Source organism: Scyliorhinus canicula, unplaced genomic scaffold (assembly GCF_902713615.1).
Source record: "Scyliorhinus canicula unplaced genomic scaffold, sScyCan1.1, whole genome shotgun sequence".
NCBI classification, from domain to species: Eukaryota; Metazoa; Chordata; class Chondrichthyes; order Carcharhiniformes; family Scyliorhinidae; genus Scyliorhinus; species Scyliorhinus canicula.
Genome location: NW_024055461.1, coordinates 1117552 through 1145495, shown reverse-complemented (window position 1 = coordinate 1145495; position 27944 = coordinate 1117552). Strand labels below are relative to the sequence as shown.

General features: G+C 46.7%; 8 non-coding genes and 1 gene segment (V, D, J or C); 7 read left to right on the top strand and 2 right to left on the bottom strand.

Annotated features, from left to right (window-relative positions):
• The first annotated feature begins 7276 nt into the window (after positions 1–7276).
• LOC119959642 lies at positions 7277–7942 on the top strand. The segment is given in 2 exon segments: positions 7277–7338; positions 7494–7942. Coding segments are annotated over 2 exon segments (495 nt in total).
• Positions 7943–9160: 1218 nt separating this feature from the next.
• Positions 9161–9234, bottom strand: trnan-guu. Its single transcript has one exon. It is a non-coding gene; the product is annotated as a tRNA-Asn (tRNA).
• Positions 9235–10320: 1086 nt separating this feature from the next.
• Positions 10321–10410, top strand: trnap-ugg. The gene is given in 2 exon segments: positions 10321–10356; positions 10375–10410. It is a non-coding gene; the product is annotated as a tRNA-Pro (tRNA).
• Positions 10411–11992: 1582 nt separating this feature from the next.
• On the top strand, positions 11993–12065 carry trnal-aag. The gene has a single exon. It is a non-coding gene; the product is annotated as a tRNA-Leu (tRNA).
• Positions 12066–12717: 652 nt separating this feature from the next.
• Positions 12718–12790, top strand: trnav-uac. The gene has a single exon. It is a non-coding gene; the product is annotated as a tRNA-Val (tRNA).
• Positions 12791–12884: 94 nt separating this feature from the next.
• trnar-acg lies at positions 12885–12957 on the top strand. Its single transcript has one exon. It is a non-coding gene; the product is annotated as a tRNA-Arg (tRNA).
• Positions 12958–13286: 329 nt separating this feature from the next.
• Positions 13287–13359, top strand: trnav-aac. Its single transcript has one exon. It is a non-coding gene; the product is annotated as a tRNA-Val (tRNA).
• Positions 13360–18147: 4788 nt separating this feature from the next.
• trnav-aac lies at positions 18148–18220 on the top strand. The gene has a single exon. It is a non-coding gene; the product is annotated as a tRNA-Val (tRNA).
• Positions 18221–23506: 5286 nt separating this feature from the next.
• trnan-guu lies at positions 23507–23580 on the bottom strand. Its single transcript has one exon. It is a non-coding gene; the product is annotated as a tRNA-Asn (tRNA).
• Positions 23581–27944: the final 4364 nt, after the last annotated feature.

Below are 27944 nucleotides of genomic sequence, written 5' to 3'. Positions count from 1 at the left end.
CTCAGTGTGGAGGACGGGGCGGTCTATTACTGTGCAATGAGCACAGTGTCACAAAGCAGCTACAACCACGTACGAAAGCCTCAGAGAGTATTTTCAATTCCAATAAATCTGCTTTCGTCCCCTTGTCCCGGGTGTGGTTTGATCTCGATTCGGGAACGTACTCAGGTCTACGTATCCACCAATTACATTGCTGTCTCTGCCCTTGCACAGGTCAATAAAGGAGCCGTTTGGGATTACTGAGCTTAATCTGCATGTCGCCATGCACAATAAATTTAAGCTTGGAATATCCACTTCCGAGTAGAAGTATTTCAAGCTCCCAGATGTGAGGATAATAAAATCTTCCAGGACCTTAACTCAGGTGGGCCTAAGGCCACTGAGTCTGAGCCACTGGTCCCTGTAACTAAAGATAGAATAGACCAATCTGCTGTAGTTATGAATGCATAGACTGCACATTGACTATTTAACGAGGGGCTCACGGAGCAACAAGACTAACTTGTCAGACAGGACACTGTCCCTTTTTAGTCTTCAGCCGATCGAAAATAAATCAAATCTATGTTGACTCTTCCTGCTTTCAGTGGTGGAGTCGCCCCGATAAGGGACCTGATTCAGCTCTTGGTGAGCGGATGGTGAGTGATTGGTGCGGTCCATGATGAGCGCTGTAAAATTCATGGGGCCTGATTACTCCACAACTCACAAAGGTGCACGACCACAGGGCCGTGTATTTGTCCGGTCCTTCCAGGTCTTTTCTGCACTGCTTACACTGCTGAAATGCAGAATTATGACCCTGTTCTGATCACAAGTACAGTGCGCCCACTGCGGCATGGGCTTACCTCGATCACTGTAATAGCCGTCATGACGCTGTGCTGGGACAGCTCAGCGATGCTCTGTCGCCCTCGATAACAAACACCGACTCAGGAGATTGTGATACCTCTTCACGGACCCACGCACAGACGAACTTTGAGCAGGATTTGGTTAGTCAGCCTCTTGATCCTCCTCCATCCTTCAATAAGTTCTTGGCTGATGTGATCACCACATCAGATTCACATTTTGCCTACCCCGGATAAACTTTGATTCCCTTTTTAATCGAGAATACACGCACATCTGCCTTGAAATATTGAATCAACGGTCTCTGCAGAAGAGGTCCACAGATTCACGAAGCTCGCTCAGAAAAAAATACAAAGATCTAAAAATCCCGTCTTGCTCCATTTTCACATATTCATTATAAATGGCGATGGTCTTTCTGACCGTCCTCTCGCATCCACCTTGAGAGATGAATATCACCCCCACCCGCCAACCTACACCCCACCCATCTCTGTGTTGGTTAGTTTCTGGGATCGTCTGTCTTTCTGCTATAATGTGATTTACGTAACAGACATATATAGGAATATTTATATTTGTGTACTGGTATTTCTCTATATGTGTGTCATTTTGAGATCACTTCTACCTTTGCTGCTACTCAGATTCTCTCAAATCAGATGGAACATGAACCGTGCAGGGTGCCCGGATACCGACTGTGGATCGTCAGGATCGATTGCATTGATGTGTGGCGTCAATATCCTCTTCAACCCTCATTTCAGCGTCCAACTGTTCCACTGGGTCTTGGTGGCTCCAGTCTGATACAAACGAACAGAAAACAATAATAATTTCAAAATTCAGAACCAGCCTCATATTGACCAACGTAAGGGTCACTCGCAGCAGCATCATCATTATTTAATTAACAATAGTATCTGGTTACTCAGTGAGTGGAGAATGGGAGTTTTTCAGTGAAGGAAATACTGAGCAGCGAGATCATAACGAGGAGAGCGGGAGGCGGTTCCCCGCGATAGTTCCTGAATCAATCGCTCTTCAGGGCAGGCAATTATCTGTCAGAGCAGCAATCCAGATTCAGGTCCCACTGCACTGAGATCCAACCAATGAGAGGAATCGAGCAGCGGCAGCAATGTCTGGAATATCCCAATGGTGTTAGAGCGACAGCAACAAACGGAAGCTGTGACCGGGCCACCGCAGACTCAAAGATGAAAATGTGTGCGGCGGTTTCTGCTGCATTCTCAAGTGATGGAGCGGAAATAGCGACAGTTGACCATCCTGCAGCCTGTGACCATCCTTCACCTGCTCCCGCTCAACTCACTGAAAACAATAGTGTCGGAGGGGCGGGAAGGGACCAGATTCAACTGACGCTACCTGCACCTATTTGAAATAACTTTTTCTATTGCCCTTTTCACCCTACATTTAAATCACGCTTGATTTTCTGTTGTCAAGTTCTGACAATATCTTTTGAAATGTTCTTTTCTCATCAAATTTTGCGCCAGGCTCCAAATGGTAACAACTCACAGTGCAATTAACACCACTTCTTTGCGCATGGTGCGGTGGCCAACAGGAAAGGCGTTGGTCTCGTAAACCAAAGATCGCGTCCGTGCCTCGGTGTCGCTGATCGGCTCCCCTGCGCTCTTTGTACTGAGCCAATCAAAGTCGTTTGATTCATCCTTTCCCACAAGCACCCGCAACAGGAAATATCATGCCCCTGCCTTCTTTATAAAACATTGAACCTTCAGTTGATGGAAATAATTCCGGACAATCTGGTCACTAAAAAAAACAAAATTCTGAGCACATCACATGAGGATCAGGAGGTCATGGTGGATTTGAGGAAAATCCTATTTACCTAGAGTGTGGGTTAGTCTGGAATAAACTACCTGGAAGAGTGGTAGAGGCAATCTGCTTAACATCCTTTAAATAGTACCTGGATGAGCACATGGCACGTCATAACATTCAAGGCCAAGTGCTGGCAAATGGGGTTAGGTAGGTCGGTCCGGTGTTTTTCGCGTGTTGGTGCAGACACGATTGGCCGAAGGGCCAGTCTAAACTGTGTGTATCTGCGATTCTGAATGCTATTACATTCCAGGTATTACGTTAATTCCACGATTTACAAACTTCCATTTATATCCAGGTATTGCCTTGTCTTTCACTGGAGCGTCGGTGGCAATCGGAGGAATGCATTTCTCTGCTGCAATGAAGCAAGACGTGATAATTTTCTGATAACAAATACCGTGAACCGGCTGCGGCATGGCCTTCACCACGCCATTGACGGATAACACACACTCACTCGGGAAAATGCAGGGCTTTTTCATTACCATATGAGCATCCGACGTAAGAGCAGGGAGGTGGCCAATCGGCCACTCGAGTTACTCCACAATTCAATGAATCATGGCTAAGGTGACCATGCCTTAGCTCCACATTCCGTGTAGCCCACGGACGCTGGGTAGAGGTATGATCAGTAAGTTCGCAGATCCCGACAAAATTGTTGATGTGGTTAATAGTGAGGAGGAAAACCTTTGAATAGTGGCAAATGGACTCTGAGAAGTGCGAGGTGATGCATTTTGACAGGACTAAAAAGGCACGGGAATATACAATGAACGGTAGGACGCTGGGAATTACAGCAACCAGAGGGACCCCGGCTGCGAATCCAAAGACCCCTGAAGGTTGAGGGCAAGTTGTTAAGAAGGCTTATGAAATACTTGAGTTTATTTTCCGTTGAATATAAGATCAGGGAGGCTATGATGGAGATGTAGGAATGCTTGTTGGGCCACAGTGTGCAGTTCTGGTCACGATACTGCAGCAAGGATTTGATTGCACTAGAGAGGGTGCAGTGGAGAATCACCAGCATGGTGCCGGGGCTGGAGTGTTTCAGGTATGAAGAGAGTCTGGTGAGGTTGGGGTTGTTTTCCTTGGAGCAGAGAAGGCTGAAGGGGGATTTGCTTGAGGTATATTAAATCCACCTAATCCACCTATTCTGCATATTTTTAGCCACAGCATATTTTTGGATTGAGGGAGGAAACCAAATCAGACACGGGGAGATGCACAAACTCGTCCAAGGCCTGAGTGAATCTGGGTCCCTGGCGCTGTGAAGTAGCAGTGCTAGCCACTGTGTCACCCTAAATAACAAAACTCTTTGACCACGTTTTTGAGCATACAACCTAAATGTTCCTCTCAAACCCCTCGGGACATGTAATGATGTGATAAGCTCAATATGTACATAAATTGCTGCATTTGTTATAGTTCAATGAGACCTGAGAGTTTACTGAGTGAGTCTGTACACAAGGATATGAACAAGAAACAGGAGTTGAGGAATCACAGATCGATTCGTCAATCTTCTTTCTGTTATGAATTCAAGTTGCAATCGTCAACTGTTATAACTGTGGAAGTGGACCTCACCTCTTGCTGTTTTTGAGTGTTGTTTTCTTACAAATTTTGTCACTTTGAGTATGGAAACTGAACTGCCCATGAGGACGCGCGCCCTGCTGAGCAGCAGCTGGAACTGCCAGTGTGGGGTTTTTGTACGGGATCCCCCATATCTCTGTAGCAGTGTGGGCGCCATGGCACAGAAATACACGGCGCTGTCGGAGATCATTGTGTTACTGATTGTTAGCTCGGTAGTCTTGTTCTTTTTATCAAACGTAGAAGAAAACCGATCACTGAGGTCGGTGTTCCTTTGCAAATTTTGTCCAATAAGACGGAACATATACATTGGAGCTTTCCCGGGCTGCTGACTGTACCAGTACACATAAAGGTTAGCAGCGTTTGTTTTCAAGATGCAGGTTAATGTAACTTCACTTCTCTCTTTAACCGTTATTTCAGGTTCCTTTTGCACCACGGTGTCCTGTTGGCTCCATTCTAACAGAAATAACAGCAATAATGACAATCAGAGTCAGCCTCATGTTAAACAATAAAAGAATCTACAAAATAATCATTGTCATTTTACCAATAATAACATCTGGGTTACAGCAGTCACGAAGGGAATGGAGTGTCACTGGGAAGGAAATACTTACCGAGAAGTGAGATAACGATGAGGAGCGACGCAAGATGGTTCCTCATGATCCGTTTTGAGTTTGTAACTCTACAATGATATCAATCCTCTCTCAGACAGAAATACAGATTGCCGTCACACTGCACTGCTGATCCGACCAATGAGAGGAATGAACCAGCAGCAGCAATCTCTCCAATAACACTATGGTGCCAGAGTGAGAGCAGCAACGCAGCTGTGGGCGGGATAGCGCAGTCTCAATATTGAGTGAAGTGTGCCGTGACTCTCAGCTGCACTCGGAACTGATGGAACGGAAATAGCGACAGTTGAATCTCCCCTACACCGTGACAATCCTGCACCTGTTCACTGTTCAAGTGACAGAGAAGAAATATATCGGGAGGACATGACGGAGTAGAATCTAGAATGGTCGAGTCAGGGAGGAGGCCACACGATTAGGGGCAGCACGGTAGCATGGTGGTTAGCATAAATGCTTCACAGCTCCAGGGTCCCAGGTTCGATTCCCGGCTGGGTCACTGTCTGTGTGGAGTCTGCACATCCTCCCCGTGTGTGTGTGGGTTTCCTCCGGGTACTCCGGTTTCCTCCCACAGTCCAAAGATGTGCGGGTTAGGTGGATTGGCCATGCTAAATTGCCCGTAGTGTCCTGGGGGGTGAGGTTAAGGGGGGAGGGGTTGTTGGGTTACGGGTATAGGGTGGAGTCGTGGGTTTGAGTGGGGTGGTCATTGCTCGGCACAATATCGAGGGCCGAAGGGCCTGTTCTGTGCTGTACTGTTCTATGTTCTATGATCTATATTGCCCGAGACACTTTGATTCCCAAGGGGCAGTCACATGCCAATCGACCGCTGCGCTCCCACCTCTGGCCTGTTTGTTCTGTCCATGAGGCCGGTGGTTCCCAGGCATTGGCGGCTGTTGCATCCGAGACATTGTTGGTCAAGAATGATTCTGTGAGTATGACCGCGTCAGCCTGTGGCTTCATTGGCCTTTATGAGAGATTTCTCAATTGTCGTGCACGCCTCAGCTGTTAGAAAGTACCGGCATCGGCTCCGGTTTCCCGCGCTGCGGGGCCGGGGGGACAGAGGTGAGGTGTTGTCCCCGTGGGGACTGGGTCGGGCAGGGGGTGCTGGCCTGGGGCAGGCAGTTGATGGGCTATGGCTAGTCCACGTGGGAGGGGGGCGGGACGCCCTCTGATCCGGTTGGTCACCTGGAATGCAAGAGGATTGAATGGGCCGGTGAAGCGGTCGAGGGTACTTGCTCATCTGAGGGGGCTAAAGGCAGATGTGGCAATGCTTCAGGAGACCCACCTGAAAGTGGAGGACCAGGTCCGTCTGCGGAAGGGATGGGTGGGGCAGGTTTTCCATTCTGGGTTGGATGTGAAGAACCGTGGAGTGGCGATTCTGGTGGGGAAAAATGTGTCGTTTGAGGCATCGGAGGTGGTGGCGGAAAAGGGGGTAGGTATGTTATGGTTAGGGGCAGGCTACAAGGAGAGGAGGTGGTACTTGCTAGTGTGTATGCCCCAAATTGGGACGACCCGGGCTTTATGAGGCGTATAGAACATAGAACATAGAACAGTACAGCACAGAACAGGCCCTTCGGCCCTCGATGTTGTGCCGAGCAATGATCACCCTACTCAAGCCAACGTATCCACCCTATACCAGTAACCCAACAACCGCCCCCCCCCCCCCCACCCACCCCATTAACCTTATTTTCCGTAAAGCTCTACGACTAAGGAGCCTGAGGCAGGGAAACTGCCGGTGGCGCCACAAGGCCGCCTCTCCTTAGGTCAAAAAAGGTAAAGGAGAGACTGAACTGAGTTGCTGAAATGTAAGTGGTCTGTTAATGAAGATCGCTTGGAGCTGTTTCCACGAGCAGATACTTGGATAATACAAATATCGAGGAGAAATAAAGCTGAGGAAAAGTCCATTCATTATCTACACTGCGATTTGCTAAACTATAGAAGAGGTGTGTAAATAAAGGAACAAAATTCAACAATAACTTTAGAAGGTAATGTAAAGGGATTTACCGGGGTATGTAGAAAATGCTGTTTTTGAACGAAGAATAAGATAATGATTTCAAAGCGTCTCGGGCAATATAGATCGTGTGGCCTCATCCCTGACTCGAATATTTTAGATTCTAGTCCGTCATGCCCTTCCCGATATATTTCTTCTCAGTCAGTTGAACAGCGAGCAGGTGCAGGATGGTCACGGTGTAGGGAAGATTCAACAGTCGCTATTTCCGCTCCACCAGTTCCGAGTGCAGCTGAGAGTCACCGCACACTTCACTCAATATTCAGACTGCGGTACCCCACCCACAGCTTCCAGTTGCTGTACTCGCTCTGACCCAATTGTGTTACTGGAGAGGTTGCTGCCGGTGGTTCATTCCTCTCATTGGTCGGATCAGCAGTGCAGTGTGACGGGGATCTGTATTTCTGTCTCTGACAGAGGATTTCTCTCGTAGAGTTACAAACTCAAGACGGATCATGAGGAACCATCTATCTTCGCTCCTCGTTGTTTTCTTACTTCTCAGTAAGTATTTACTTCCCAGTAACACTCAATTGTCTTCCTGACTGCTGTAACCCAGGTGTTATTGTTGGTAAAATGACAGAGATTAATTTGCTGATAGTTGTATTACTCAATATAAAGATAACTCTGATTGTCATTATCGCTGTTATTTCTGTTAGAATGGAGCCTCCAAGATACCGCAGAGCAAAAGGAACCTGAAATAATGGTTAAAGAAGAAAGTAATGTCACAATAACATGCACCTTGAAAACAAGCGATCCTAACCCTTATGTGTACTGGTACAGTCAGCAGCCCGGGAAAGCTCCAATGTATATGCTCCTTCATTTTGGACAGACTGTGCAAAGGAACACCGACCTCAATGATCGATTTTCTTCTACGTTTCATAAAAAGAACAAGACTACGGAGCTAACGATCAGTAACACAATGATCTCCGACACCGCTGCGTATTTCTGTGCCATGCAGCCCACACTGCTACAGAGATATGTGGGACCCCGTACAAAAACCCCACACTGGCAGTTCCAGCTACTGCTCAGCAGGTGGCGCACCCTCATCGAGAGTTCAGTTTCCATAGTGAGAATGAGAAATATTGTAACAAACCACAACACATAAAATATCAATAGTGAGGTCCACTTACACAGTTATTCCAGTTGACAATTGCAGCTCGCTTCATAGTAGATATAAGATTGATGAATCGATCTGTGATTCCTTAACTCCTGCTTCGATTTCATATCTTGGTGTACGGACTCACTCACTCAGTAAACTATCAAGTCTCGTTAAACTGCAACAAATGCTGCAATTTATGTACATAGAACATAGATAGAACAGTACAGCACAGAACAGGCCATTCGGCCCTCAATATTGTGCCGAGCCATGATCACCCTACTCAAACCCACATATCCACCCTATACCCGTAACCCAACAACCCCCCCTTTAACCTTACTTTTATTAGGACACTACGGGCAATTTAGCATGGCCAATCCACCTAACCCGCACATCTTTGGACTGTGGGAGGAAACCGGAGCACCCGGAGGAAACCCACGCACACAGGGGGAGGACGTGCAGACTCCACACAGACAGTGACCCAGCCGGGAATCGAACCTGGGACCCTGGAGCTGTGAAGCATTTATGCTAACCACCATGCTACCCTGCTGCCCCAATGTAGCTTTTCAAATCATTACATGTCCCAAGGAGTTTCAGAGGAACATTTAGGTCAAAAGCTTGGTCAAACAGTTCGGTTATTTGGGGCGGCACAGTGACTGGCACTGTTGGCTCACAGCGCCAGGGACCCGGATATTCAAGATCCGGCCCACTATGGTCGTATCGTCAGCCAACTTGGAGATGGAGTTGGAACCAAGTTTTGCCATGCAGTCGTGTGTGTACAGAGAGTAGAGTAGGGGGCTAAGTACCCAGCCTTGCGGGGCAACAGTTTTGAGGACTATTGTGGAGGAGGTGTTGGTGTTCATTCTTACTGACTGTGGTCTGTTGGTCAGAAAGTCAAGGATCCAGTTGCAGAGTGGGGGTGCCAAGTCCTCGGTTTTGGAGCTTTGATATGAGCTTGGCTGGGATTATGGTGTTGAAGGCGGAGCTGTAGTCAATAAATAGGAGTCCTTATTTTCGAGATGCTCTCGGGATGAGCGTCGGGCCAGGGAAATGGCGTCTGATGTGGACCGGTTGCAACGGTATGCAAATTGAAGTGGGGCAAGGCATTCAGGGAGTATGGAGGTGATGCGCTTAATGATCAGCCTCTCTGACCTGCTTGGTCTGCTTTCAAAGCCAGCGATTTAGCCCTGTCCTAAACAGATATCATCCAGGAGTGGAACAACAATTCGTCTCTGGGTGGGATCGAACCACCAACCTTTCGGTTAACAGCCGAACGCGCTAACCGATTGCGCCACGGAGACGACAACAGGATCACAACTCTGTGCATTTCAACAGTGACGGCCAATCCTCTGATTGCCAGGGACCGAATGAGAATGCTGGTAATATTGGTCCCCTGAGGCAGTGCGGAAAATATCTGGAAGGACCGTACACATGGTCCCGCGGGCATGGACATTTGTGAGACGTGGAATCATCATAGGCCCGTGGATTTTACAGAACTCACTTGGACAGCACCACACTTTCGTTGAAACACGTCCCTTATCTGGGAACCTCCATAACAGAAAGCAGGAAATGTCAACATAGATTTGATGTATTTTCGATCAGAAAGTCCATGTTCCGCTGAAGACTACCGGGGGCTCAGACTCATTGGCATAAGGTCGACCTAAGTTAACGGTCCTGGAAAATTTTATTATCCCCACATCTGAGAACTTTCATTACTGCTGCTCGGAAGTGGATATTCCAAGCTTAAATTTACTGTGCATCGCGACATGCTGATTAATCTCACGAATCCGAAACGGCTCCTCTATTGACCAATACAAGGACAGAGACGGCAATGCAATTGTGGAGAAATAGACCTGAATATTTTTCTGAATCCAGATCAAACCATCCTCCGGTACAAGGGCAGGAACGCAAATTTACTGGAATTGAAAATACTGGCTGAGGCATTCGTACGTGGTTGTAGCTGCTTTGTGACACTGCTCATTGCACAGTAATAGACCGCTCCATCCTCCACACTGAGCGCCGTTATATTGAGGTAACCATTCTTTTTAGACATGTTGGCAGCCGCCAGATATCGTCCTGAGATCTCCTCTTTCTTCATCGTCAATATGTTAATGATGACCAATCTCGGCGGCTGTGCCGATTTTGATGATACCATAGCATGTGGTACATCGTCCGGTCTGTATATTCGCACTCTAACTTCACTAAACCCCCTTCTGATTTCTAACCTGTCCCGGTTTTAATGAAAGGTGATGGTGAAAGACGAACTTTGTTGTCCCGTCGACAAATGCCTCCTGAGTCCCTGAGATGTTGCAGTACTTTTGGCGTTCTCCGCAGATGTTAGATTGATTTTCGATGGCAATGACAATATGCTTTGACTCTTTTTGCGGGGCTCGTTGGTCTAGGGGTATGATTCTCGCTTTGGGTGTGTCGTTGTCGGAATTTGCGAGAGGTCTCGGGTTCAAATCCCGGACGAGCCCTTCGGTGAGGTTTTCCCGTTGGTCAAACCGCATGTTTTCTTCATTTCTTTGCGGCGTCGACGGCGGGATTCATTCACATTGGGTTTGCTTTGAGAAGCTGCGCTCAAGCTGAATGGAACGAATACGTTCCCGAGAAGCTTGTCTATGTGTGGGCATTCACATTTCTATTGACTAATTCTGGTGAACTCAGACAGCTCTTTGTCCCTTTCATTTTATCAGTTCAACAACTTCAGACTGTGAACTCTCACTTCCCCCTCCACCCCATGTTTTTTCCATCAACTTATCATCCCTTCCATTTATATGTTTTACCCTCAGCATTGCCCCCTCCCCCCAGCCCATACCATCCTACTTCAGCAATCTGATCCCTGTTTGTAATGGTTCTCTGACGCACTGCTTACCTTTGTTCTGCCATTAACACATTCTGACCGCTTGATGCGCCATCAGCACCTTTCATAGCCTTGATTAGCCTCATTTACATTCCCTTTTTCTTTCTGCCCGAGATATTTTCGTCATTTCCCACCTATTGCTCGCCCTCCATCGAGGCCCAATACAGCACGCCACCACCCCCACCCCCCACCCACAATCGTCTGAGTCTCCAGTTCCAGTTCTCCAGCTTTGACAAAGAGTCCACTTGACTGGAAACGACAGCTGCCATTTCGCTCCCCAGAGGCTGTCAGACCTGCTGAGATTATCCAGTATTTTCTGTTTTTGTTTCCGTTTGAAGCATCCGCAGTAAGCTGCATTTGTCATACATTTAGACATGTTTGAGATGGTGATTAAATATGTTCATTTGTAAATCGGTGAAACTCTGTTGTGGATGAACTAGCTGCTAATATCCGAGGTGTGCCAAGATATGAAAATTCTTCACCTCTCATTGCCTGCCGAAAATTCAGTGCTTGGGCCTTAATGTTCAATTCAGTGTAGTGGCTCATGTGAGACGAAATTTCATAGTCCTGGAACACACGAGATTCCGGCAACATTCAGGAAACAGAATTATTTTATGCTCAATAATAACAACTGTAGTGTAGTGGTTATCACATTCACTTTACACGCGAATGGTCCCCGGTTCGAAACCGGGCAGAAACATCTGGTGTTTCCAGTTTAGTCTGTCGCTAAATATTACCTCAATCTCGTAACTGGTCTTCATCATCGAGGAATAGAAAAAGTCTATAACTGCTGTGGGCCAGTGGGGCAATGGATAACGCGTCTGACTACGAATTAGGAGATTCCAGGTTCGACGCTTGGCTGGCTCGCAGTTCCTAGTTTTGGCGTCCCCTTCAGTTCAGTGGGTTGGACAGCTGGTTCCCGATGCAGAGCAAAGTGAGCAGGGCATCATCAATTCTCGTTTCAGCTGTGGTGACTTATGAAAGCCCTGCCCTCTCAATTTAACTTCAAGCAAAACATAACTTATCTCCAGTTCACCAAAGTTCAATATCTGATCCTTTGATAAGTTGAGACATCAGTTTTAAAGAAACGGCTTCTTCCAATAAGTTACATGGCCTCTCAGCGGAACCGTTAGAAGCTGCAACAATACATTGAGGTTCAACATTGCACAGAGCCACTGATTGCGATGCTCCCAGCAGTTTCCGTGGTGTAGTGGTTATCACATTCGCCTAAGACGCGAAAAGTCCCCGGTTCGAAACTGGGCAGAAACATTTTGCTTCTCATTTTGTGAGACTAATGTTTGCACAAAATACGTTTCTTCCTCAATCTCGCACGTTCGAGGAACATCTGATTTGGTCTCTCATGAGATATTAAAACTCCTGCAACAAAGTCAGAAATACGGAATATTCAAGACGCCAGAGACTTAACTGAACCAGCATCGGGAAAGAAAAAACGGTTTTCCTGATGGAGAAACGGGAAAAGCCAGTGTGGGAATCCAGGCTCAAAGTTGATTTGCAATTACCCCACCTTTCGTCTACATGAACGGTATTTAGGCTGCAGCATTTTACACACCAAAACACAAAGAGGTCAAATATAAGAAACACATAATTGTCAATTCATAAACTCAACTCAAACATTGAATAACGAAACAAATATTGTGTAAAGTCGGTTGCTTTTTTGTGTAGGATTTCAGAATGCTGCATTAATAATAGAAGAGAGCATTTCGCCGTCAGAGATTTGCTGAACAAATTCTTCAGTTCAATATAGGTTCTTCTACTGGCTTGTAAGTTTAGACATCTGTTTTAAAGAAATAGACGTGTTCTTGTAAGAAGTGACATGGTCTCTCAGCCGAACCATGCGAAGCAGCAACAAGGCAGTTGAGTTGAGGGTGACACAGGTCCGTTGGAATCTGCGATGCCAGCTGTTTCTGTAGTGTAGTGGTTATCGCGTTCGCTTTACACGCGAATGGTCACCGGTTCGAAAGCGGGCAGAAACATCTTGTGTTTCCAGTTTAGTCTATCGCTAAATATTACCTCAATCTCGTAACTGGTCTTCTTCATCGAGGAATAGCAAAAGTCTGTAACTGCTGTGGGCCAGTGGCGCAATGGATAACGCGTCTGACTACGAATCAGGAAATTCCAGGTTCGACTCCTGGCTGGCTCGCAGTTCCTAGTTTTGGCGTCCCCTTTAGTTCAGTGGGTTGGACAGCTGTTTCCCGATGCAGAGCAAAGTGAGCAGGGCATCATCAATTCTCGTTTCAGCTGTGGTTACTTATGAAATCCCTGCCCTCTCAATTTAACTTCAAGCAAAACATAACTTATCTCCAGTTCACCAAAGTTCAATATCTGATCCTTTGATAAATTGAGACATCAATTTTAAAGAAACGGCTCCTTCCAATAAGTTACATGGCCTCTCAGCGGAACCATTAGAAGCTGCAACAGTACATTGAGGTTCAACATTGCACAGAGCCACTGATTGCGATGCTCCCAGGAGTTTCTGTGGTGTAGTGGTTATCGCATTCGCCTAACACGCGAAAGGTCCCCGGTTCGAAACCGGGCAGAACCATCGTGTGCTTCTCATTTTGTGTGACGAATGTTTGCGCAAAATACATTTCTTCCTCAATCTCGCACGTTCGAGGAACATGAGATTTGGTCTCTCATGAGATATTAAAATTCCTGCAACAAAGTCAGAAATACGGAATATTCAAGACGCCAGGGGAAGAAAAGCCTTCCCTATTTTGCCACGATTCGGATATTAGCAGTTTGTTCATCCACCACAGAATCTTTTGGGTTTACAGATGCAGATGAACATATTTAATCACCATTTCAAACATGTCTAAATGTACGATAAAAGCAACTTACTGCTTATTCGTCAATGGGAAAGAAAAACAGAAAACACAGGACAGCCTCATCAGGTCTGACAGCCTCTGTGGAGAGAGATGGCAAGTGTCGTTTCGAGTCTGGGTGACTCTTTGTCGATGCTGGACAACTGGATCTTTGATCAGGTGCAGACTGGATTGGATTGGATTGGATTTGTTTATTGTCACGTGTACCGAGGTACAGTGAAAAGTATTTTTCTGCAAGCAGCTCAACAGATCATTCAGTACATTGGAAGAAAGGGAATTGAACAGAATTCAAGAAAGTACATGAGAATACATAATAGGGCTACACAATATATACAATGTAACTACATAAGCATTGGCATCGGATGAAGCAGACAGGGTGTAGTATTAATGAGGACAGTCCATAAAAGGGTCGTTTAGGAGTCTGGTGACAGTGGGGAAGAAGCTGTTTTTGAGTCTGTTCGTCCGTGTTCTCAGACTTCTGAATCTCCTGCCCGATGGAAGAAGTTGGAAAAGTGAGTAAGCCGGGTGGGAGGGATCCTTGATTATGCTGCCTGCTTTCCCCCGGCAGCGGGAGGTGTAGATGGAATCGATGGATGGGAGGCAGGTTCGTGTGATGGACTGGGCGGTATTCACGACTCTCTGAAGTTCCTTGCGGTCCTGGGCCGAGCAGTTGCCATACCAGGCTGTGATGCAGCCCGAGAGGATGCTCTCTATAGTGCATCTGTAAAAGTTGGTAAGGGTTAATGTGGACATGCCAAATTTCCTTAGTTTCCTGAGGAAGTAAAGGCGCTGTTGTGCTTTCTTGGTGATAGCGTCGACATGAGTGGACCAGGATAGATTTTTGGTGATGTGCACCCCTAGGAATTTGAAGCTGCTCACCATCTCTACCTCAGCTCCGTTGATGCTGACAGGGGTGTGTACAGTACTATGCTTCCTGAAGTCGATGACCAGCTCTTTAGTTTTGCTGGCATTAAGGGAGAGATTGTTGTCATTGCACCACTCCACTAGGTTCTCTATCTCCCTCCTGTATTCAGACTCGTCGTTGTTCGAGATCCGGCCCACTATGGTCGTATCGTCAGCAAACTTGTAGATGGAGTTGGAACCAAGTTTTGCCATGCAGTCGTGTGTGTACAGGGAGTAGAGTAGGGGGCTAAGTACGCAGCCTTGCGGGGCACCGGTGTTGAGGACTATTGTGGAGGAGGTGTTGGTGTTCATTCTTACTGACTGTGGTCTGTTGGTCAGAAAGTCAAGGATCCAGTTGCAGAGTGGAGAGCCAAGTCCTAAGTTTTGGAGCTTTGATATGAGCTTGGCTGGGATTATGGTGTTGAAGGCGGAGCTGTAGTCAATAAATAGCAGTCTGATGTAGGAGTCCTTGTTTTCGAGATGCTCTAGGGATGAGTGTAAGGCCAGGGAAATGGCATCTGATGTGGACCGGTTGCGACGGTGTGCGAATTGAAGTGGGTCAAGGCATTCCGGGAGTATGGAGGTGATGCGCTTCATGATCAGCCTCTCAAAGCACTTCATTACAACTGACGTCAGGGCCACCGGGCGGTAGTCATTGAGGCACGTTGCCTGGTTCTTCTTTGGTACCGGTATGATAGTGGTCTTCCTGAAGCAGGTGGGGACCTCGGAGTGGAGTAGGGATAGGTTAAAGATGTCTGTGAAAACCTCTGCCAGCTGGTCCGCGCAGGTTCTGAGTGCACGACCAGGGATCCCGTCCGGGCCCATCGCCTTCCGTGGGTTCACTTTCAGGAAGGCCGATCTGACTTCGGAAACTGTGATGGTGGGTATGGGTGAATTATGGGTTGCTGGGGCACTCGATAGCGGGTTGTTGGTTACCTGCTCAAACCGAGCATAGAATGCGTTAAGTTCATCGGGGAGGTGTGCACTGCTGCCAGAGATACTGCTCGGCTTCGCTTTGTAGCCCATAATGTTGCTTAGTCCTTGCCACAACCGCCGAGAGTCTGTCTGTGACTCTAGCTTAGTTTGATATTCTCTCTTGGCATCTCGGATGGCTTTGCGGAGGTCGTACCTGGATTTCTTGTATAGGACAGGGTCGTCTGCCTTGAACGCTTCAGCTCTGTCCTTCAGTAGGGAGTCAATCTCGCGGTTGAGCCATGGTTTCCGGTTGGGGAACGTACGTACTGCTTTCTTTGGCACGCAGTCGTCCACACATTTGCTGATGAAGTCTGTGACGGTGGTGACATACTCATTTAAGTTAGTCGCTGAGTTCTTAAATATGGACCAGTCCACTGTCTCCAAGCAGTCACGTAAGAGCTCTTCTGTCTCCTCAGACCAGCACTGCACAACCTTCTTAGCTGGATTCTCCCGGTTGAGTTTCTGCTTGTAAGCCGGGAGAAGGAGCACAGTCTTATGGTCTGATTTCCCAAAGTGCGGTCGGGGGATGGAACGGTAGGCGCCCTTGATTTTTGAGTAGCAGTGGTCAAGAGTCTTGTCGCCCCGGGTGGTACAGGAGATGTGCTGGTGGAATTTTGGCTGTACACTCTTGAGGTTGGCTTTGTTGAAGTCTCCGGCCACAATGAACAGGGCCTCCGGGTGTTCTGTTTCATGGTTGTTTATGACTGTGTACAGTTCATCCAGCGCCTTCCTCACTTCTGCCTGGGGTGGGATGTAGACCGCTGTGATAACGGCTGAAGTGAACTCACGTGGAAGATAGTATGGGCGGCACTTTACGGTCAGGTATTCCAGGTCTGGGTATTCCAGGTCTGGGGAGCAGTAGGTTGCCAGGGTCACCACATCCAAGCACCAGGAGGAGTTGATGAGGAGGCAAACCCCTCCACCCTTCGCTTTGCCTGAAGATGCCGTGCGGTCCGCCCGGTGAATAGAGAAGCCTTCAGGTTGTATGGCACAGTCCGGTGAGGCGGGGGTGAGCCATGTCTCTGTGAAACAGAGCACGCAGCAGTCTCTTACTTCCCTCTGAGAGGTAAGTCTGGCGTTAAGTTCATCCAGCTTGTTTTCAATCGCTTGGACGACTGGCGGAGTGTGTGGGGGAAGTGGTGGGTGGGGGGAGAGGGGAGCGTGAAGCATTGGGCCTCGACAGACGGCCAGCCATGGGTGGAGAATATCAAAAATGTGTTGGGTCGAAAGAAAAAGGGTATATAAATGTTTCTAATCAGTGTTAAGAACTATGCTGACAGAGGCGATTAGTAGATTAGAATGTGTTAATGGCAGATAAAAATGAGGAACAAGGGGCGGATTTCCCAAGAGGGATGCGATTGGCTAGGGGAATGGGGAGGGATAGACAATGGGAGAGGAAGACATATCAATGGAAGCAATGAAAATAAGTTGATGGAAATAAAAATGTGGTGAAGTGGGAAGAGTGATTTCACGGTGCGAAATTGTTGAGCCTACTGTAAAATCCGCAAGGCTGTACCGTGCCTATTCGGAGGATGGGGTGCTCTTCCTCGGCGTTGTGCTGAGCTACATGGGAACATTGCAGCAGGCCAAGATCGGACATGTGGACATGAGAGCAGGACAGTGAGTTCAAATAGCAAGCGACAAGAGAGTCTGCCACCAGTTTGTCGATGGAGCGAAGGTGTTTTGCAAAGTGGTCACCCAGTCAGCATTTAGTCTCTCCAATGCAGAGAAGATGGCATTGGGATCAGCAAATGCAACAGGCCAGATTGAAGGATGTCTTATAGTAACGTGTACTCAAAAGGACAGACACAAACGATACTGTAACTGACTTAGAGGAAATGCCAGAGACTTAACTGAACCAGCTTTGGGAAAGAAAAAACGGTTTTCCTGATGGAGAAACAGGAAAAGCTAGTGTGGGAATCCAGGCTCAATGTTGATTTCGAATTACCCCTCCTTTCTTATACATGAACGGTATTTAGGCTGCAGCATTTTACACACCAAAACACAAAGAGGTCAAATATAAGAAACACATAATTGTCAATTCTTAAACTCAACTCAAGCATTGAATAACGAAACAAATATTGTGTAAAGTCGGTTGCTTTTTTCTGTAGGATTTCAGAATGCTGCATTAATAATAGAAGAGAGCATTTCTAGGGGCTGGTTTAGCTCACAAGGATAAATCGCTGGCTTACCAAGCAGGCCAGCAGCACGGTTCGATTCCCGTACCAGCCTCACCGGACAGGCGCCGGAATGTGGCGACTAGGGGCTTTTCACAGTAACTTCATTGAAGCCTACTCGTGACAATAAGCGATTTTCATTTCATTTCGCTGTTAGTGATTTGCTGAACAACATCCCGATGCAGTGCAAAGTGAGCAGGGCATCATCAATTCTCGTTTCAGCTGTGGTTACTTATGAAAGCCCTGCCCTCTCAATTTAACTTCAAGCAAAACATAACTTATCTCCAGTTCAGCAAAGTTCAATATCTGATCCTTTGATAAGTTGAGACATCAGTTTTAAAGAAACGGCTCCTTCCAATAAGTTACATGGCCTCTCAGCAGAACTGTTAGAAGCTGCAACAGTACATTGAGGTTCAACATTGCACAGAGCCACTGATTGCGATGCTCCCAGCAGTTTCTGTGGTGTAGTGGTTATCACATTCGCCTAACACGCGAAAGTTCCCCGGTTCGAAACCGGGCAGAAACATTTTGATTCTCATTTTGTGAGACGAATGTTTGCACAAAATACCTTTCTTCCTCAATCTCGCACTTTCGAGGAACATGAGATTTGGTCTCTCATGAAATATTAAAATTCCTGCAACAAAGTCAGAAATACGGAATATTCAAGACGCCAGGGGAAGAAAAGCCTTCCCTATTTTGCCACGATTCGGATAATCGCAGTTTGTTCATCCACCACAGAATCTTTTGGGTTTACAGATGCAGATGAACACATTTAATCACCATTTCAAACATGTCTAAATGTACGATAAAAGCAACTTAGTGCTGATGCGTCAATGGGAAAAAAAACCAGAAAACACAGGACAGTCTCATCAGGTCTGACAGCCTCTGTGGAGAGAGATGGCAAGTGTCGTTTCGAGTCTGGGTGACTCTTTGTCGAAGCTGGACAACTGGATCTTTGGTCAGGTGTAGACTGGCGGAGTGTGTGGGGGAAGTGGAGGGTGGGTGGGGGGAGAGGGGAGCGTGAAGCATTGGGCCTCGACAGACGGCCAGCCATGGGTGGAGAATAACAAAAATGTGTTGGGTCGATGAAAAAGGGAATATAAATGTTTCTAATCAGTGTTAAGAACTGTGCTGACAGGCGATTAGAAGATTAGAATGTGTTAATGGCAGATGAAAATGAGGAACAAGGGGCGGATTTCCCAAGAGGGATGCGATTGGCTTGGGAAATGGGGAGGGGGAGACAATGGGAGAGGAAGACATATCAATGGAAGCAATGAAATTAAGTTGATGTAAATAAACATGTGGTGAAGTGGGAAGAGTGATTTTACGGTGCGAAGTTGTAGTCAATAAATAGGAGTCTGATGTAGGAGTCCTTGTTTTTGTGATGCTCTCGGGATGAGTGTAGGACCAGGGAAATGGCATCTGATGTGCACTGGTTACGACGGTATGCGAATTGAAGTGGGTCAAGGCGTCCTGGGAGTATGGAGGTGATGCACTTCATGATCATCCTCTCGAAGCACTTCATTACAACTGACGTCAGGGCCACCGGGTGGTAGTCATTGAGGCATGTTGCCTTGTTCTTCTTTGGTACCGGTATGATCGTGGTCTTCTTGTAGCAGGTGGGGACCTCGGAGTGGAGTAGGGATAGGTTAAAGATGTCTGTGAATACCTCTGCCAGCTGATATGCACAGGCTCTGAGTGCACGACCAGGGATCCTGTCCCAGCCCATCGCCTTCCGTGGGTTCACTTTCAGGAAGGCCGATCTGACTTCGGAAGCTTGATCGTGGATATGGGTGAATTATGGGCTGCTGGGCAGTCGACCGCGGATTGCTGGTTACCTGCTCAAACCGAGCAGAGAATGCATTTAGTTCATCAGGGAGGGGTGCGCTGCTGCCAGAGATACTGCTCGGCTTCGCTTTGTAGCCCGTTATGTTGTTTAGTCCTTGCCACAACCGCCGAGAGTCTGTCTGTGACTCTAGCATCTGCGGAGAAAGCGGAATATACTGGAACAACTCAGGGAGTCAGGCGGCATTTGTCCAAAGGACAATAAAGCTCGGCTTTCACCATCACCTTTCATTAAAACCGGGACAGGGTAGAAATGTAGGGCGTCTTAACCAAGTGAAATCCCGGAGGGAGCAAATAGAACAACAGAAAAGGGCTCTAATAGGGGGCAAGTCAAGAGAGATTAAATGAGAAGAGGCCTTGGGTTCCTGCCCACAAGGGGAGGTTCGCATCAAATCAGAATGATTACACCACAGATTGTGGCCATTCCGCCCGCCGTGTCTGTGCCAGCTCTCTGTCAGATCAATGGAAGCAACAAATGTCTGTTGAGCTTCTTTGGAACAATTCAAAGTCCGAGGTCCGGGAGGTCAGCGTTGAGATCCAGTTCTCCAGTCAGTTCAATTCTCCACTTGGGCTCTGTGGATTAGAAGGGCGTTGGTCTAGGGGTATGATTCTCGCTTTGGGTGTCTCGCTGTCGGAATTTGCGAGAGGTCCAGCAGGCCGTATCCTTCAATGGTGCGGCGATCCCAATACCGCAGCCAGCTCACGGTACTTGTTATCACAACGTTATCACATCTTGCTTTACTACAGCAGAGAAATGCATTCCTCTGATTGCCAGTGACACGCCAGTGAAAGACAAGGCCAGTAAAATTGGGCAGCCAATACCTGGACATAAATATGTACGTAGAAATCCTGGAAGTTTGTCACTCGCGGAATTATTATAGCGCCAGGAATGTTATAGCACTCAGAATCACAGATGCACAGAACCAAGCAATTCCGATGAGGCCTTCCGGTCAATCGAGTCTGCACCAACATGTGAAAAATACAGGACTAACTACAGGACCTCATTTGTCAGCACGCGTTCCATAGCCTTGAATGTGAAGACGTGCCCTGTGTTCAGCCAGGAACTATTTAATGGATGTGAAGCACACTGCCTCTACCACCCTCCCACGTAGTTTACTCCAGACAGTCACCATCCTCTGGCTAAATAAGATTTTCCTCAAATTCACCATAACCTCCTGCCCCTCACCTTGAACTTGTGTGTCCCCGTAACTGACCCTTCAACTAGGGGGAACAACTGCTCCCTATCTACCCTGCCATGCCCCTCATAATCTTGTACACCCAAAACTATGCAACGTCTCTTCATAACATAAATGGGCGAAGTATGTCCCTGATTTGCGTGGGAATCGAACAGAAGACATGTCGTGTCAACAGAAATTTCAGGTATTTTCGATCGAAAAATTGATTTCATTTAAAGTCTAAACCTGGCACCATGTGCTTCCCATGTGCCAATTGATAGTAATTCTCTTGTTGCTCGGCGGTTATTATACATTAAGCGTACATTGTCGTAATAATAATCTTCACTAGTGTCATAAGTAGGCTTACATTAACACTGCAATGAAGTTACTGTGAAAATTCCCGAGTCACCACACTCCGGCCCCTGTTCAGGTACACAGAGGAAGAATTCAGAATCTCCAATTCGCTAACAGCACGTCCTTTCGGGATTTGACGGAGGAAACCGGAGCACCCGGAGGAAACCCACGTAGACACGGGGAGGACGTGCAGACTTCGCAAAGATAGAGAACCAAGCCGGGAATCAAACGCGGGTCCTAGGAGCATGAGGCAGCAGAGCAACCCACTGAGCCACAGTGCCGCCCATTAAGTACCTTGTAAATTTTGTACCGCAGAACGTATTGATCCATTCTGCTTTGCGTTAAAAGAACAGATAACGAGGAGTCTTTGTCCTTGGACTTATTTTCGTCCATCTCCTCAGTTGAGTGCCACCCTCTGCCGGTCGGTAGATATTCTGGTTTTAAAGTTACAATACAATTTGCGGTATGATAGACAATAATAAGACCATAAGACTATTAGACATAGGAGCAGAATTAGGTCACTTGGCCCATCGAGTCCGCTCTGCCATTCAATCATGGCTGATGTTTTCAACCATAGCTCTCATGATTTCCCAAACTATTCCTCTCTTGATCTACACAAGGACAGAGACATGTCCGGTAAATAGACATGATTGCTTGCCTGTGCCTGGGATCAATTCCTTCTCGGAAAGGAACCTCAGTGATGCTGTAAACACTCACTCAGGGTTGTGTACGGGGCTTTAGGTTTTCTCGAACGCTGTTTCTCAGTGCGCAGTAATAGACCTCCCCATCCTCCACATCGAATGCGCTTATACTGAGGTAACCGTTCTGTTTAGATTTGTCAGCAAACGCCAGATATCGTCCTGAACCCACATCTTTCTTCATTGCTGAGTTGTTGGTGATAATCCATCTCAGTGGCTGTGCCGGTTTCTCCTGATATCATTGCATTTTGTACATGTTGGGGCCTTTATATTGGCAATTTAACTTCACCGAAGCCCCTTCTGAGACTGTTATTGTCACTGGTGACTGAGCTACTGGATTGCACATTGCCGGCCTGCGAAAGGGAAGGACTGAAATGAACAGATTGTTGTTCCTTTATAAAGTTAGAGTTTGTTCAATTAAGAGGTGCTTTTTAGCGTGGCCACTCCACTGAGCCTGTACATCTAGGTTGTGGGAGTGAGAATGTTCAAACACCACACGGACAGTGATCTGGGACCGGGATCGAACCCGTGTCCTCAGTGCAATGAGGCAGCAGTGCCAACCATTGCGCCACCGTCCCGCCCTGAGTTTAAACAGAGTTGATACAAATTTGTTTGTATTTGCGGCATTTTCTGGGACCTCTGATGCAGGCACTTCTTAGACATTCCCGATCGTTAATTATACTCTAGCCTATGTGTATTAATATGCTAATCTGGTTTAATTAACACTATAACTACTTACTGTGCCAAAGCGCCGCCAGTATTATCACAACCATGTCTGACTGAATCTCTCTCAGTGAACTGGACTGGACTGAGACAGGGATTGTGTAGGAGAGAGGGAACTTAGTGCACTGCAGGGAGAGGGTCTATTGTGACATCACTCGCCTCCCATCCTATCGGCTTGGCCGACACCATCAGGTGAGTTTCTGACGCCCGTGCTTGAATTTGGCGCCCTCGGCTGCCGGATTCGGTTTACTCCGTGTTACAATTCGGCTGTTGAGTGGATTCAGTGTTGACTGCAATGCATATCAGGACGGGAAACCTAGACAGAAATCTAAATTTCAGCTGTTTATACACTATCTTTGTCACTATAGGTGTTTCTAATCAAAAACTATGCTTAATCTGTGCAAATCATCCCTGGAGTTCTCGTTTCACACCTTAGGACGAAGTCGAAAGAATGCCAAGACTTTGGTGGACAGGCGGAGGTTAGAACTCAGAATAATAGCAGGGCTCAACAGACTAGTTTTGTTTATTTTGGTTCTGACGAAGAAGGTACAAAAGGGGAACTGCTCTGAACATCGCTTTTTTCAGAGACCAAATTGTCTAGAATTGTTGAAGAAGGCTCAAGCGGATGAATAGCCAACTCCTGCTCAACATTCGTCTGTTAGCAGGTCCGTGAGGAGGCGTCACAATCTTCTGAGTTATCGAGGGAGACACAGCATCGTTGAGCTATTCATCAGCTCGGCGCCATGAAGGATATTACAGCGATAGAGGCAACTCCATGCCACAGCCGGTGCACGGTACGTGTTATCAGAACAAGAAAATCGCTTATTTTCACGAGTGGGCTTCAAATGAAGTTACTCTGAAAATCCCCTAGTAGTCACATTCCGGCGCCTGTTCGGGGAGGCTGTTACGGGAATCGAGCCGTGCTGCTGGCCTGCTTGGTCTGCTTTCAAAGCCAGCGATTTAGCCCTGTCCTAAACAGCCCCTAAAAACATATCATCCAGGAGTTGAACAACAACTCGTCTCTGGGTGGGATCGAACCACCAACCTTTCGGTTAACAGCCGAACGCGCTAACCGATTGCGCCACGGCGACGACAACAGGATCACAACTCTGTGCATTTCAACAGTGACGGCCAATCCTCTGATTGCCAGGGACCGAATGAGAATGCTGGTAATATTGGTCCCCTGAGGCAGTGCGGAAAATATCTGGAAGGAGCGTACACATGGTCCCGCGGGCATGGACATTTGTGAGACGTGGAATCATCACAGGCCCGTGGATTTTACAGAACTCACTTGGACGGCACCACACTTTCGTTGAAACACGTCCCTTATCTGGGAACCTCCAGAACAGAAAGCAGGAAATGTCAACATAGATTTGATGTATTTTCGATCAGAAATTCGATGTTCCTCTGAAGACGACTGGGGGCTCAGACTCGTTGGCATAAGGTCGACCTAAGTTAACGGTCCTGGAAGACTTTATTATCCCCACATCTGAGAACTTTCATTACTGCTGCTCGGAAGTGGATATTCCAAGCTTAAATTTATTGTGCATCGCGACATGCTGATTAATCTCACGAATCCGAAACGGCTCCTCTATTGACCTATACAAGGACAGAGACGGCAATGCAATTATGGAGAAATAGACCTGAATATTTTTCTGAATCCAGATCAAACCATCCTCCGGTACAAGGGCAGGAACGCAAATTTACTGGAATTGAAAATACTCTCTGAGGCTTTCGTACGTGGTTGTAGCTGCTTTGTGACACTGTGCTCATTGCACAGTAATAGACCGCCCCGTCCTCCACACTGAGCGCGTTTATATTGAGATAACCATTCTTTTTAAACTTGTTGGCAGCCGCCAGATATCGTCCTGAGATCTCCTCTTTCTTCATCGTCAATATGTTAATGATGCTCAATCTCGGCGGCTGTGCCGGGTTTTGCTGACACCATAGCATGTGGCACATGGTCCGGTCTGTACATTCGCAATCTAACTGCACTGAACACCCTTCTGATTTCTAACCTGTCCCGGTTTTTATGAAAGGTGATGGTGAAAGACGAATTTTGTTGTCCCGTCGACAAATGAAATGAAATGAAAATGAAAATCCCTTATTGTCACGAGTAGGCTTCAATGAAGTTACTGTGAAAAGCCCCTAGTCGCCACATTCCGGCGGGGCAGCGAGGCAGAGGAAAATGAGATTAAAATCGCTTATTGTCACTAGTGGGCTTCAAATGAAGTTACTGTCGCCACATTCCGGCGCCTGTTGGGGGAGGTTGGTACTGGCCTATCGTGGTCCGCTTTCAAAGCCAGCGATTTCGCACTGTGCTAATCCAGCCCCTGCAATAGAGATCAGATTGCTCAAGTGGGATCGGATGGGCTGGATGGAGGGGGCAATGGTGAGGGCAAAACATATCGTTGGAATTAATGAAAATAAGTTGATGGAAATAAACAGGTGGTTAAGGGGGTAGAGAGAGTTCACAGTCTGAGGTTGTTGAACTGAATGTTAAGTCGGGAAGGCTGGAACATGCCTAATCAGAGGATGAGGAGCTAGTCCCCCAGTTTCTGCTGGGTTTCTGTGGAACATTGCAGCAGGCCAGGGTCGAATGAAGACATACATAATAAATAAATACGTGAATGTAAATGGGGAATTGGGAATATTTCACCGTCAAAATAAATATTGGGTAAAAATAGACTAGCGATTCAAGAAGGCAATTCACCATCACCGTCCCAATAGCAAATAGCTGTGGGCAATAAATGCTGGAGCAGCCAGGGGTGTTCACATCCCCGAATGAATGAAATGGAACAGAGAGCTGCCTGAATCCACCAGAATTAGTCAATAGAGATAAGTGAATGTCAACCCATAGACAAGCTTTTCGAAAATGTTTCGATTTTCTCGGGAACGTATTGGTTCCCTGCAGTTTGAGCTCAGCTTCTCAAAGCAAACCCAATGTGAATGAATCCCGCCGTCGACGCCGCAAAGAAATGAAGAAAACATGCTGCTTGCCCAAAGGAAACCCTCATCTAAGGGCTCATCCGAGATTTGAACCCGAGACCTCTCGCAAATTCCTACAGCGAGACACCCAAAGCGAGAATCATACCCCTAGACTAACGAACCCCTCGAAAGTAACCGCAGCATACTGTCATTTCCATCGAAAGCCGATCTAACATCTGCGGAGAAAGCGGAAAATACTGGAACGACTCAGGGAGTCAGGCGGCATTTGTCGACAGGACAACAAAGTTTGTCTTTCACCATCACCTTTCATTAAAACCGGGACAGGTTAGAAATGTCGTACGTCTTAACCAAGTGAACTCCCGGAGGGAGCAAACAGAACAACAGGAAAGGGCCCTGAAAGGGGGCAGGTCAGGAGAGATTAAATGGGAAAAGGCCTTGGCTTCCCTGTCCACAGAGTGAGGTCCGCATCGAATCAGAGAATGATTAGAAGGGACACTCAATTGATGTGCTAAAACATATTGATTTTGGTGGTATATATCACTTGAATTAAGGGCTATGGGGAGAGAGCGGGTAAATGGAGTTGAAATCAACCATGATTGAATGGTGGAGTGGACTCGATGGGCCGAATGGCCTTACTTCCACTCCTATGTCTTATGGTCCTATGTCTTATGGTCTTGTTTCTAAAAGCAGCAAACAAAATCTTCCCGATTACATGAAAAAATAGACAGTGAGAGATGGATTTTATTTATTATGATGAATTTTATTTACTGTGTTGCGATATGTTAACATCTGTACTTCCACCAAGATTCAACGGAAACTTTCAAAGGAGAATTGTGAAGGAAAGCATCACGGCAGTTATCATGGGGGATTTTAATCTACATGTCGATTGGTTTAACCAGGTCGGTCAAGGCAACCGTGAGGAGGAGTTTATAGAATGTATCCGCGATAGTTTCCTAGAACAGTATGTAATGGAACCTACGAGGGAACAAGCGGTCCTAGATCTTGTCCTGTGTAATGAGACAGGATTGATTCATGATCTCATAGTTAGGGATCCTCTCGGAAGGAGCGATCACGATATGGTGGAATTTAAAATACAGATGGAGGGTGAGAAAGTAAAATCAAATACTAGTGTTTTGTGTTTAAACAAAGGAGATTACAAGGGGATGAGAGAAGAACTAGCTAAGGTAGACTGGGAGCTAAGACTTTATGGTGGAACAGTTGAGGAACAGTGGAGAACCTTCCAAGCGATTTTTCACAGTGCTCAGCAAAGGTTTATACCAACAAAAAGGAAGGACGGAAGAAAGAGGGAAAATCGACCGTGGATATCTAAGGAAATAAGGGAGAGTATCAAATTGAAGGAAAAAGCATATAAAGTGGCAAAGATTGCTGGGAGATTAGAGGACTGGGAAATCTTTAGGGGGCAACAGAAAGCTACTAAAAAAGCTATAAAGAAGAGTAAGATAGAGTATGAGAGTAAACTTGCTCAGAATATAAAAACAGACAGTAAAAGTTTTTACAAATATATAAGACAAAAAAGAGTGGCTAAGGTAAATATTGGTCCTTTAGAGGATGAGAAGGGAGTTTTAATAATGGGAAATGAGGAAATGGCTGAGGAACTGTACAGGTTTTTTGGGTCGGTCTTCACAGTGGAAGACACAAATAACATGCCAGTGACTGATAGAAATGAGGCTATGACAGGTGAGGACCTTGAGACGATTGTTATCACTAAGGAGGGAGTGATGGGCAAGCTAATGGGGCTAAAGGTAGACAAGTCTCCTGGCCCTGATGGAATGCATCCCAGAGTGCTAAAAGAGATGGCTAGGGAAATTGCAGATGCACTAGTGATAATTTACCGAAATTCACTAGACTCTGGGGTGGTCCCGGTGGATTGGAAATTAGCAAACGTGACGCCACTGTTTAAAAAAGGAGGTAGGCAGAAAGCAGGAAATTATAGGCCAGTGAGTTTAACTTCGGTAATAGGGAAGATGCTGGAATCTATCATCAAGGAAGAAATTGCGAGGCATCTGGATAGAAATTGTCCCATTGGGCAGACGCAGCATGGGTTCGTAAAAGGCAGGTCGTGCCTAACTAATTTAGTGGAATTGTTTGAGGACATTACCAGTGCAGTAGATAACGGGGAGCCGATGGATGTGGTATATCTGGATTTCCAGAAAGCCTTTGACAAGGTGCCACACAAAAGGTTGCTGCATAAGATAAAGATGCATGGCATTAAGGGTAAAGTAGTAGCATGGATAGAGGATTGGTTAATTAATAGAAAGCAAAGAGTTGGGATAAATGGGTGTTTCTCTGGTTGGCAATCAGTAGCTAGTGGTGTCCCTCAGGGATCCGTGTTGGGCCCACAATTGTTCACAATTTACATTGATGATTTGGAGTTGGGGACCAAGGGCAATGTGTCCAAGTTTGCAGATGACACTAAGATGAGTGGTAAAGCGAAAAGTGCAGAGGATACTGGAAGTCTGCAGAGGGATTTGGATAGGTTAAGTGA